Genomic DNA, 12,500 nt, shown 5'->3' with positions numbered 1-12,500 from the left:
ATTTTCCATATTCAGCCACAGTATGGAGCCACAGCATGGAGGCCCAGTTGCATTGATTAACCAGTCATTTTCGTGAAACTATGGCATCAGATTTGTTAGCGTATGGTCAACAATAACAGTGCCAAAACTGAAAAAATTAAGACCGACCAGTCTTCAAAGACTATTTTATAAAATATACATTTCATATCATTCACCTACAGTTGAAGTTGGCCGTTTACATACACCTTAGCCAAATACATCTAAACTCTGTTTCTCACAATTCCTGACATTTAATCCTAGTAAAAATTCCCAGTCTTAGGTCAGTTAGGATCACCACTTTATTTTAAGAATGTGAAATGTTGGAAAAATAGTATAGAGAATGATTTATTTCAGCTTTTATTTCTTTCATCATTCTTTCACATTCCCAGTGGGTCAGAAGTTTACATACACTCAATTAGTATTTGGTAGCATTGCCTTTAAATTGTTTAACTTGGGTCAAACGTTTCGGGTAGCCTTCTACAAGCTTCCCACAATAAGTTGGGTGAATTTTGGCCCATTCCTCCTGACAGAGCTGGTGTAACTGTGTCTGGTTTGTGGACCTACTTGCTCGCACACACTTTTTCAGTTCTGCCCACAAATTTTCAATGGGATTGAGGTCAGGGCTTTGTGATGGCCACTCCAATACCTTGACTTTGTTGTCCTTAAGCCATTTTTCCACAACTTTGGAAGTATGCTTGGGATCAATGTCCATTTGGAAGACCCATTTGCAGTGCTTCACTGTTGGGATGGCGTTCTTCGGCTTACAAGCCTGCCCCTTTTTCCTACAAACATAATGATGGTCATTATGGCCAAACAGTTATATTTTTGTTTCATCAGACCAGAGGACATTTCTCCAAAAAGTACGATCTTTGTCCCCATGTGCAGTTGCAAACCGTAGTCTGGCTTTTTTATGGTGGTTTTGGAGCAGTGGCTTCTTCCTTGCTGAGCGGCCTTTCAGGTTATGTCGATATAGGACTCGTTTTACTGTGGATATAGATACTTTTGTACCCGTTTCCTCCAGCATCTTCACAAGGTCGTTTTACTGTGCTGCTGTTCTTGGACTGATTTACACTTTTCGCACCAAAGTACATTCATCTCTAGGAGACAGAACGCGTCTCCTTCCTGAGCGGTATGATGGCTGCGTGGTCCCATGGTGTTTATACTTGCGTACTATTGTTTGTACAGATGAACGTGGTACCTTCAGGCCTTTGGAAATTGCTCCCAAGGATGAACCAGACTTGTGGAGGTCTTGGCTGATTTTCCTTTGATTTTCCCATGATGTCAAGCAAAGAGGCACTGAGTTTGAAGGTAGGCCTTGAAATACATACACAGGTACACCTCCAATTGACTCAAATTATGTCAATTAGCCTATCAGAAGCTTCTAAAGCCATGACATAATTTTCTGAAATTTTCCAAGCTGTTTAAAGGCACAGTCAACTTAGTGTATGTAAACTTCTGACCCACTGGAATTGTGATACAGTGAATTATAAGTGGAATAATCTGTCTGTAAACAATTATTGGGAAAATGACTTGTGTCATGCACAAAGGAGATGTCCTAACCTTGTCCTAACTTGCCAAAACTATAGTTTGTTAACAAGAAATGTGTGGAGTGGTTGAAAAACGAGTTTGAATGACGCCAACCTAAGTGTTTGTAAACTTCCGACTATATCATGATGATAACAACTTTGCAGGAAGCACAATAAACTGATTGCTCAATATAACTTCTGGTCACACATGCAAGTGATGTTTTTCCCATCTGAGGCCTCTTCCCTCCAGACTCTCTGTGATTTCCAATGTCCAAGGAATGACCAGGACACTGGCCCATACATAGCCTCCACTCCTCCTTTTCTCCTCCTCTTTCCCCCTTTTCAAGAGGATTCTGGGGTGTCCACCTCCTTGCCCTTCCATAAATCTCCCTTTACTAGACAGTAGCTCGTAAATCTCACAGCCAAAACTCATGACATCAGCACACACCCACCAAACATACACTCAAAGGCACACACACGCACACAAACACATTGTACAGTCTCACGTAGCGATACTGGCATCGTGTTGACACTATACAGGGAAACAGCGGCCGATAACTTCTCGCAGTAGGGATAGGGTATAACAATAACATCCGACTCGGGATTAGGAACCCGCGACTATCGAGGTAAACAGTGCGCGAAGCGGGAGAAACGGACGCTGCCGTAAAGTGGTTTTTACTGCAGTGGATGTTTTGTTTCATTGGCTGTTGCTTGACCCGAACCACTACCAAACTGCATATATGATATACTGTGTAGAGATTGTGTGGAGAGGAGAATGAAAAAGCACAGAGTCTGGATGAGATTGGTAGAAGCTAACTTAAAAGCATAGGTTGTCATAATGCCGAGATGCATGGGGTGAGGAACATTAAAGCAACATTAAAACTAACATTACAGAAATAGGGGGTTTGGGTAAATTGGGAGGTTGCAATGTGAAATGACCGCCCGTGTTTCTGCGATCAAAATGTGGAAGGGCATAAACAAGCAGAGCTGTGGAGACTCCAGGGTCGCAATAGAGCGCTGAAAAAGGTGACAGGGTTTCTGGGATACGCAAGGCACTAGGACTTGTTTGGTTTGGCATAGCCTGCCTATGATGTCATCGTGGATCGTTGTTCTAGTTCTTTGGCCTGGTGGTGGAGAGATATGGAGACGTTTGAGCACGTTTACAGTAGCCTTCAACTCCAATGACAGTCATTACACAGCTGGTTTCCTTATGAATGATATTTTTGTTTGTTTTTCCTGCACTTTTGTACTGAAACTGTCTTGAGATTTTATGGATCTTTTTTCAGGTTTAGTCCGTGCGCTAGTATATGAGCGTTCAGCTCCGGTGACAGCACAGCTTGTTTTCTTATTTGTTTTTATGTTTTTGTATTGAAACTGTCCGAGTACTGAATATTTACGGATCTTGTCCTAGTTTAGTTTTAATGTGCCCGATCGTGGGGGTATTTGGGGTTTCCAATGCAGTGTGTCAGTGCCACCAATAATTGCATCATTATGGCGTGGTTTTGGCATGCGCACAGGCAATTCACTTTTGAATATTCATCGAACAAAATATAGAAGGACTCTCACTCTAGCGTGTGACTCTTACAAAAGCTCTGGGAATCGACGCCTCATCAAGTCACATATCTCTCAAAAACATAACTCAATGCAGCTTAAAGGCTGACCGTGCGAAACCTCACAAAAAGAGACTGAGAAGAGAGACATCTTAGTCATTTAGCGGACAATCTTCGCTAAGGGGACTTTGGACGATCAGTTCATTTGACTAAGATGGGTAAAAACAACCACATCTCACACTCATTGCGGTACTGCACGTCCCAGCGTTCCCATTGTCAGATGACATTAGGTTTCCCCATTCGCCATGTATGACCTTGAATACATTGAATACTCACAGAAGAAGATCAGCATTGCAAAAACATCTACACCTCTCTTCCCACACGGAGTCTGGCGGAACTGCCGCTTTGGCTGGCGAGGACAACTGTCTCACTGTACCGACAATGAATGGGATGAGAAATACAGCAAAAAGCTGTTCAAACAGCCTGATGTCAAAAACACATGGGGCTGAAAGAGTGGGGGGGGGGGGGTCAACCGTTGCAGGATAGTGGGTTGCTGGGTCGATTGTAAAACTAAAGAAAAAAGGGAGATTCATTAGCTTGCATAACGACTCAAAGATGTGTTAACGACACTGTGAGAAAACATCACGCGCGCACACACACACACACACACACACATACACACATACACACACACACACACACACACACACACACACACACACACACACACACACACACACACACACACACACACACACACATACACACACACACACATACACACATACACACATACACACACACACACACACACACACACACACACACACACACACACATACACACACACACACACACGCGCACCAATATTTGAAAGGAAGATGTCTGTGGATGTATTACTGCCAAAGGGTTTTCTGCTGATGGTAGAATGTTAGGCCGTTGTGGTTGTTAATCTTGAGTTGTGCAAGCTGTCAATGACTTGTTACCATGGCAAGTTGGAATCCAGCTCTCGTGTTGCTAAATCGAGTTTGGATCGATGAAAACAAAACATAAGGGCAACATACTCACATTGACTTTTCCCTCAACTGATTTTATTCAGGGTTTAACACATAGCAAACTGTTACTGATTCAACAACTCGAGTGCCATGTCCTTGGTTTTTGATAACATTGTGAAGTACAATGAAATAGGAGGCAAACATAAGGGTGACAATAGTACACGCAGGCAGTTATCCCAGTGCTCCCAAATAACAAGTGAGAAATAAAGCTGGTGAGGCAGAATTGATCTCTCTGCCTCTGTCTCCCTGCCTCTTTCTCCTCTCAAAACTCTGCTCGCTGCCCTTTCCAAGATGGTACTCGTAACACATCTGACTCTCCACTAAAATAAAGTGGACTATTAATTATAAGTCCACATTCCTGCTGCACAAGGCAACAGATTGGCCTGCCGCCAAACGCTGCCACACGCACAAACACACGTACACCTTCAAACAAACCCAAGCACGCAAGCACAGACAAACACACACCTACTCACAACACACACACACACACACACACACACACACACACACACACACACACACACTCACAACACACACACACACCGGACTGCTGGCCAAACCAGGTGGAGCCAAGCCCCAGTTAGAAGACAGAGAGAATGCTTAAGGGAGCGACAGAGGTAGAGAGGGAGGAGGGGGAGAAAAAGGGGATTCTTGAGGACAAAGAGGGGCAGAGGGAAGGAAACAGAACATGGAGTGACACCATGAGAGGAAAGAAGGAACAAGGTGCTGACTGTGCATAAGTTGGTGTGTGTGTGTGTGTGTGTGTGTGTGTGTGTGTGTGTGTGTGTGTGTGTGTGTGTGTGTGTGTGTGTGTCTGTGTGTGAGAGAGAAAGATAAGTCAAATACAACACATAGCAGCACATACAGTAAACACACTACTCACCGCTCTCGCTCTTCTCGATCACGTCCACCGTCTCCCCAGCCTGCAGGCTGATCTCAGAGTTCTCCTGCCTCTCGTAGTTGGCCACCACCACGTACTGCTCCAGCACCATAGGGTCCGAGCTGTCAATGCCTGCACGGTAGGACGGGAAGAAACACGCCGTCAGCCAGCTCCCAGTCCCTACCATGGCACCCCTACCCCGTGGTGGGCGCAAGCGCCCGCCGCCACCGCGCGCCCGGTAACGGTATGCCGCCATAGGCCGAATTCGCGCCGTTGCTCCTCCCCAGCCAATCAGAACGCTCGCTCAGGATATTATCGCTGCATTTTATTCCCAAACGTCTGGCCATATAGTGGAACCTTCCCCCGGCCCACACCAACGGACCAGGAAGCATTTGAAAGAAGTCAAAATGAAAAAGGAGGGATGAAATAAAGAGAGAGAAAAACGTGTTCTCCGTTACGGGACCTCCATAATCGAAACAAACGTCCGAAGGAAAGAGAGATGAAGGGAAGAGAGGATCAAAGAAAGAGAAAGGGAGGAGAGGACAGGGAGAGCTGCTGAACGGTTGGAGTTGGAGACAGACTCTAGTCGGAACTGGAAGAATAGAAAAAGTTTTCCTCTGGAAAATCAGTAGTGTGGCTTGTTCTCTCTCTCTCCCCTCCTCTCTCTCTCTGTTTGGGAGCCTGCTGTTGGACGAGGAGCAGGGGGCTGTACCACGCCAATCAAGGCAGTCAGGCCTACAGGGCCTTAAATAGAAACATATGAGTGGGACAGGGGGGAGAGAGAGAGAGAGAGAGGGGGGGGGGGTGGGGGGTGGGGAGAACACAAGAGTGCGGCATAACCCAAGTTGAAACGCTTTCTTCTTGTGTTTCACATAAACATAGGCCCAGCATCTGTCTCTTTCTCCTTTTTTCCCCTCTCTCTTCTTCTCATTCTAGCTCCCAATGATAAACTCTTGAGTGCCAGCAATGACTTCATTTACAAAGTTCACGTGGTGTGTGTTTGATTTAAGTCACAAGCACTGTTTGTTGACGTTTTTCTACGCATTGGTACGATCGTACCAACGCTTTGGGATTTTTCATCAAAATTGTAACTCATTTCCTGCCCTCTAAAAGGCTCTACTTGATTTCTCTTCGTCCTTACTCATAAATACAATAATGTCTTATCTAACCTGAGTTTGAGCAGTTTGAATATACATTCTATGTATTCCTAAATTGATATCACAGCACTCCAGTAAAGTTAATCACCCTCCACCACTAACTCTTGGTGTAGGATTCAGTAGACAAGGACGCGGTCCGTTGCCCAGTAAATAGCACCATGTGTGTCCCTTTATGACATGTCTGTTGTTTATGTCTCTTTTCCAGGAGCATTTGCAAACATCACGAGGAAAAAAACCAAAACACTGGCAGCCATCTTTGTTTCTCTCGGCACCTAGCTAGGTCATAGGACCTCCACTTTCTGTGCGAACGAATGTGGAAACCAAACATTGGACACACACATGGACATGCATTCTGCGAGTTCTTGTGGACATTTGACTTGTGAGCAGACATAAAGGTAGTGAAGTAAGAGAAATGGTCAAAACAGAAGAACATGCGCAGTGCAGAAGAACATGCAGGAGGCAGATGGTCCTAAAACGCACTACTGTGTGTGTGTGTGTGTGTGTGTGTGTGTGTGTGTTACTGTTGTGTGAAAGGGTCTGGGTAACCGTCATAATATTGCTGCACTACACCTAGTGGCTACTGCATGTAGATCTCTATTCCATTATATTCTATTTGTATTATTTTCTATTCTACTCTAGTCCAATAATTATCTAAAAGGAAAATCATTACAAATATGAGTGCATAACAAGTACTGTGAGTGGGGAAATGAAGACAGTGGCCCCGTCAGAATAATTCTACACCCACCCAATAGCTGTGTCCATATGAATATGATTATGCTGTATGATTGTTGCCAGCTATTGTATCGTTCTATCATTCCGCCTGTGTGTTTGCTATAGCCTGGTCATAGATCTGTCCGTGCTGTCTTGTCAAATCCTATTGTCATTGCCATGCCACACCATAGACCGAGTCGGCTATACAGCACAAACAGATCTGGGAGCAAGCCTCTAATTTCAAACTAAGACCTTGGCTAAAGACTAATATGGCCCTTGGTCAAAAGTAGTGCACTAAATAGGGAACAGGGTGCAATTTGGGACTCAGAACTATCTGTGCTATAAGCCGACTAAAATTATTGGGATTTAATCATTTAAAGACAGGTTATTTCCCAATCCTTTGACACAAGATGTCTGTCAAACATGTATCATTTAGAACATGGTGAAATTCAATTTCTACGGTCAAATAAACAACAGCTAACAAACCTAAGTATTATAAAATGAGCTTTGCAACATCCCAACGCTACGACGTCACAAGGAAGAGAGAAGGGATTAAGAAATGTAGAGTTTTAAACTCAAGACGCTTCATTGGAATATAACACAGTTAAGTATCCCCACATGGGCCTATATAAACAAAGAGGCTAGCCAACAACACAAGGTAACGCTATTAGTCTTCACTCCTCATGGAAGATTCCCCTGTCTGCGACTGCTTAATATGGTCAAATAAAGACAAAGGCTGAGTCTCAAATCTTTCTGATGGGCCTTATATTTCCTATCTCCTATCTCCTATTCCCTTAACCCCTCCATCTACTCATGTTGTTTGAGAACGGAAACTACTTTCCTTTCTCTTAACCCTTATGACAGCATAATATTACTCTGATTCCCTACAGTGAGTTCACTATTACTATATAGCCAACCCCTATGTGGGCTCGGGTCAAAGGTAGTGCACTATATAGGGCATAGGGTGTCATTTGAGATATGGCCAAAGCACATGCAGGCAAATTAACACATGTAAGGCGATACAGGGTGAAAATGGGGTCAAACTTAGTTATAAAATGACACCGGATCAACCCTCCACATGCTGCATGCTGTCTCTATGGATACGGTCGACTGTTGTGTGTACAACCAGGAAACATCATGAATCATAACAGTTGCTTATATGTTGGTGTCAATCTCATAATAGCTCGGGCCATGGCCGGGTCATTTTTTTCTTCAAAACTCACATTGACACTTCGAAAGTGGAAACAACGTTTTTTTCTCTCTCTAAATGTTGCAGCAATTACACCTAAGTTGACTGGGAGAACATTTGGGAAATGCTCCCCAGATGCTGGGGGATTCAGGCCCTTTCTATTCCCGTTAAAAGCTTGATGTGATGTGTTTATTTCTGGAGAAAAACACATTCATCGCTGAGATGTTTATTTGCAGAGCTGCAAATTCTATCACAAATTCTATGTTCTCTCTCTCTCTGTCTCCTCTCTCTCTGTCTCCTCTCTCTCTCTGTCTCCTCTCAATTCAATTCAATTCAATTCAAGGGGCTTTATTGGCATGGGAAACGTGTTAACATTGCCAAAGCAAGTGAGGTAGATAATATACAAAAGTGAAATAAACAATAAAAATTAACAGTAAACATTACACATACAGAAGTTTTAAAACAATAAAGACATTACAAATGTCATATACAGTGCTGTAACAACGTACAAATGGTTAAAGCACACAAGGGAAAATAAATAAGAATAAATATGGGTTGTATTTACAATGGTGTTTCTTCATCATTGGTTGCCCTTTTCTCGTGGCAAAAGGTCACAAATCTTGCTGCTGTGATGGCACACTGTGGAATTTCACCCAGTAGATGGGAGTTTATCAAAATTGGATTTGTTTTCAAATTCTTTGTGGATCTGTGTAATCTGAGGGAAATATGTCTCTCTAATATGGTCATACATTGGGCAGGAGATTAGGAAGTGCATCTCAGTTTCCACCTCATTTTGTGGGCAGTGAGCACATCAGTGAGCCTGTCTTCTCTTGAGAGCCATGTCTGCCTACGGTGGCCTTTCTCAATAGCAAGGCTATGCTCACTGAGTCTGTACATAGTCAAAGCTTTCCTTAAGTTTGGGTCAGTCACAGTGGTCAGGTATTCTGCTACTGTGTACTCTCTGTTTAACCTGTTGAATCTATGGGGGCGCTATTTCATTATTGGATAAAAAAACGTGCCCGTTTTAAGCGCAATATTTTGTCACGAAAAGATGCTCGACTATGCATATAATTGACAGCTTTGGAAAGAAAACAGTCTAACGTTTCAAAAACTGCAAAGATATTATCTGTGAGTGCCACAGAACTCATGCTACAGGCGAAACCAAGATGAAACTTCAAACAGGAAATGAGCAGAATTTCTGAAGCTCTGTTTTCCAATGTCTCCTTATATGGCTGTGAATGCACCAGGAACGAGTCTGCGCTTTCTGTCGTTTCTTCAAGATGTCTGCAACATTGTGACGTATTTGTAGGCATATTATTGGAAGATTGGCCATAAGAGACTACATTTTCCAGGGGTCCGCCCGGTGTCCTTTGTCTAAATTGGTGCGTAATCTTCAGTTGCGGGCATTTTCTCCTGGGATTCAGGACAGAAAGCACACTTCCACGAACGATATATCATCGAAGAGATATGTGAAAAACACCTTGAGGATTGGTTCTAAACAACGTTTGCCATGTTTCAGTCGATATTATGGAGTTAATTTGGAAAAAAGTTTGGCGTTTTGATGACTGGATTTTCGGGTTTTTTTGGTAGCCAAACGTGACGCACCAAACGGAGCGATTTCTCCTAAACAAATAATCTTTCAGGAAAAACTGAACATTTGCTATCTAACAGAGTCTCCTCATTGAAAACATCTGAAGTTCTTCAAAGGTAAATGATTTTATTTGAATGCTTTTCTGGTTTTTGTGAAAATGTTGCCTGCTGAATGCTAACGCTAATGCTATTGCTAAATGCTACGCTAGCTAGCTACTGTTACACAAATGATTGTTTTCCTATGGTTGAGAAGCATATTTTGAAAATCTGAGATGACAGTGTTGTTAACAAAAGGCTAAGCTTGAGAGCTAGCATATTTATTTCATTTCATTTGCGATTTTCATGAATAGTTAACGTTGCATTATGGTAATGAGCTTGAGGCTGTATTCATGATCCCGGATCCGGGATGGCTAGACGCTAGAGGTTAAGGCCTCTCTCTCTCTCTGTCTCTCATTGTCATTGATTGACCATCATGATCTTAGATCTACATGGTGAACTCAAGCGTAAAGAACCAGACTGACTCCTGGTTTCAACTGTACTGTGTAACACACTGTGGCCAGGCAGCAACAGTTTGGCAAGGTGCCTAAGGCTCTGTGTTTAAAGTGCATTGAAAGTTTGACAGCCATCCAGTCAGGCAGGTCCATAGGGATGCAGAGATTAAAGTCAGTAAAGTACGACAGAACGTGAACGGTTGATCTTGAGCAGATGGGTAAGAAAATAAACAGAAACCAGTGACAGTCAGTGAATGCATGCGAAGCAAAATAAGTGAAACCCTACCCCCCCCCCCCAAAAAAATGGACAAACATGGAAAAGCCATTGAGCATGTGGTTATAGAAAGCAGAGCCACCACAACACACACACCAGCATTGCGACATACACACAGGCACAAGCGTATGCACCCCACCCACGCAACACAGGAGGCTGCTGAAGGGAGGACAGCTCTTAATAATGTCTGGGAACGGAGCAAATGGAAGGGCATCGAACACATGGAAACCATGTGTTTGATGTGTTTGATACCATTCCACTGATTCCGCTCACAGCATTACCACGAGCCCCGTTCTCCCCAATCAAGCTACCACCAACCTCCTGTGACACGCACACAAGTAGGACTACCTGAGGCCTCTTTCCTTGGACTGTCGGTAAAGCCGTACATCCACACTGTAGGCCCGAGGAAGAGGAGAAGAAAGGGAGAGAGGAAAAGGGGATGTTATTCAGTCCATGGTGCTCAGCACACAAACATCTCATCAACATCATATTGTTCCTGTTATTCCCTCCTGATCACAAACAGCAGGAACTGAACAGTCTCTACAGCGCAAACCAAATATAATATCTTTGCAATGGTAGAGAGCACTGATTCACATCAAAACACAGTGTTTTGCAGAAAGCACATCAATCCATGTTTGTGTGGTTGTGATTCACTGCATAAGACCATCACAGAAGACTGTTATTGCAGACATGTCTGCTGTCTTTCTTCAGCAACACATATTGTAGCAATTGAGAGTGTAACAGTAGAATTGAAATAGCCTCGCATGATCCTGGGCCGACACATATTTTCGTGGCACACCCCTCCCTTCATCCCGCTCTCTCCCTCAATCCCGTCCTGGATTGTCAGGGGGGGAGGGGGGGGGGGGGCTCCCCTCTACAAACACAGCTCAGACATCCCCATCTCGTCAGGAAATTAAATGTCACACATCAGCAGGGTGTGTGTGTCAGTGTGTGTGTGTGTGTGTCCATTATATCAAAATCTGTGAAAACTGGGTATTAGAAAAAAGGTAGAGGAGGGGGACAAGGCAAGGGTATCTGTCGTCATCAATGAGGTTTTACATTTTCACATTTCCTGTCCAAACTATCCTTCTCTTCTCGGAAGCGCTGTCTGAAATCACCCTTCACCTGGGCACACAGACAAAACTAGAGCTGTCTGGGCCGGCCATAAACCCCAACCATAACCAATATGAAGGGTTGGGAAACAACGACAGCATGGAACCAGCGTCCTGCAGAGAACAAGGAAAATGTCCCAACCGAATGCCTAGTAGGATATCATTATCTTGAAAATATTGTGGGACATTCTCCTTGAAATAATTTCAGGAGGGAATTCATTCGAGCCAGAACACCCCAGGAGGTCCCTCTACCCCACCCTGTGACCCTCGACCCCTACCACACCTCCACCCCATTCCCTCACACTCCCTTGCTGTGAGGGAAAATCCACATCCATTTCAGTTTTCAAATGATATAATAAAGGTCAGAGCCTCTCTCTCGCTGTTTCTCTCTCTCTTTCTCTCCAGAGTCGCACGGAGCTGAGGAGATTGATGCTGGTCCCCCGAGGGAGGCTTGTAGAGTGGCCGGGTCAGCCGGCTCAACCCCAGTTAACATACACCCTCCAAACTAAACCCGGCTAGCGAGAGATGAGACGTTTCTTTCAGCGCAGCACTCAACATATGATTGATATTAACTGGAGAGTGGAGAGCCCGCTGCTGCATGCACACACAGAAAGAGACACACACACACACACACACACACACACACACACACACACACACACACACACACACACACACACACACACACACACACACACACACACACACACACACACACACACACACACTGACTGCTTAATTCCTTTCAGGGTTCTCTGATGATGGCCCACTAACCCGAGCAGACTCCAGTCACTGTGTTTTCTTTTTCCCTCCTGCTGGTATGGTGTGGGTCATTTACCTCATTCCACCAACCCCACAACGTCCACATTACCCAGCAATTAAGGGACTTGTGGCGGTGACAAATTGCTTTTCTAAGGTCAATCATTTCCAGGGTTTGTTTGGAACGA

General features: G+C 44.1%; 1 protein-coding gene across 3 annotated transcripts in view; it reads right to left on the bottom strand.

Moving 5' to 3' along the window:
- Positions 1-12,500, bottom strand: part of LOC139424539 (SH3 and PX domain-containing protein 2A-like) — a 120,065-nt gene that overhangs the window by 35,717 nt on the left and 71,848 nt on the right. For 2 of the 3 annotated variants that reach the window (XM_071176476.1, XM_071176477.1), the window contains one exon: positions 5,033-5,161. In XM_071176476.1, coding sequence (XP_071032577.1) covers positions 5,033-5,161 — 129 coding nt within the window. Of the gene's footprint in view, positions 1-5,032; positions 5,162-10,789; positions 10,835-12,500 lie in introns of all 3 variants that reach the window. The other variant, XM_071176475.1, reaches the window with a different exon arrangement.

This window comes from Oncorhynchus clarkii, chromosome 13 (genome assembly GCF_045791955.1).
Source record: "Oncorhynchus clarkii lewisi isolate Uvic-CL-2024 chromosome 13, UVic_Ocla_1.0, whole genome shotgun sequence".
Taxonomy (NCBI): Eukaryota; Metazoa; Chordata; class Actinopteri; order Salmoniformes; family Salmonidae; genus Oncorhynchus; species Oncorhynchus clarkii.
Note: the sequence above shows the minus strand (reverse complement) of the source record. Positions and strands in the feature narration are given on the sequence as shown.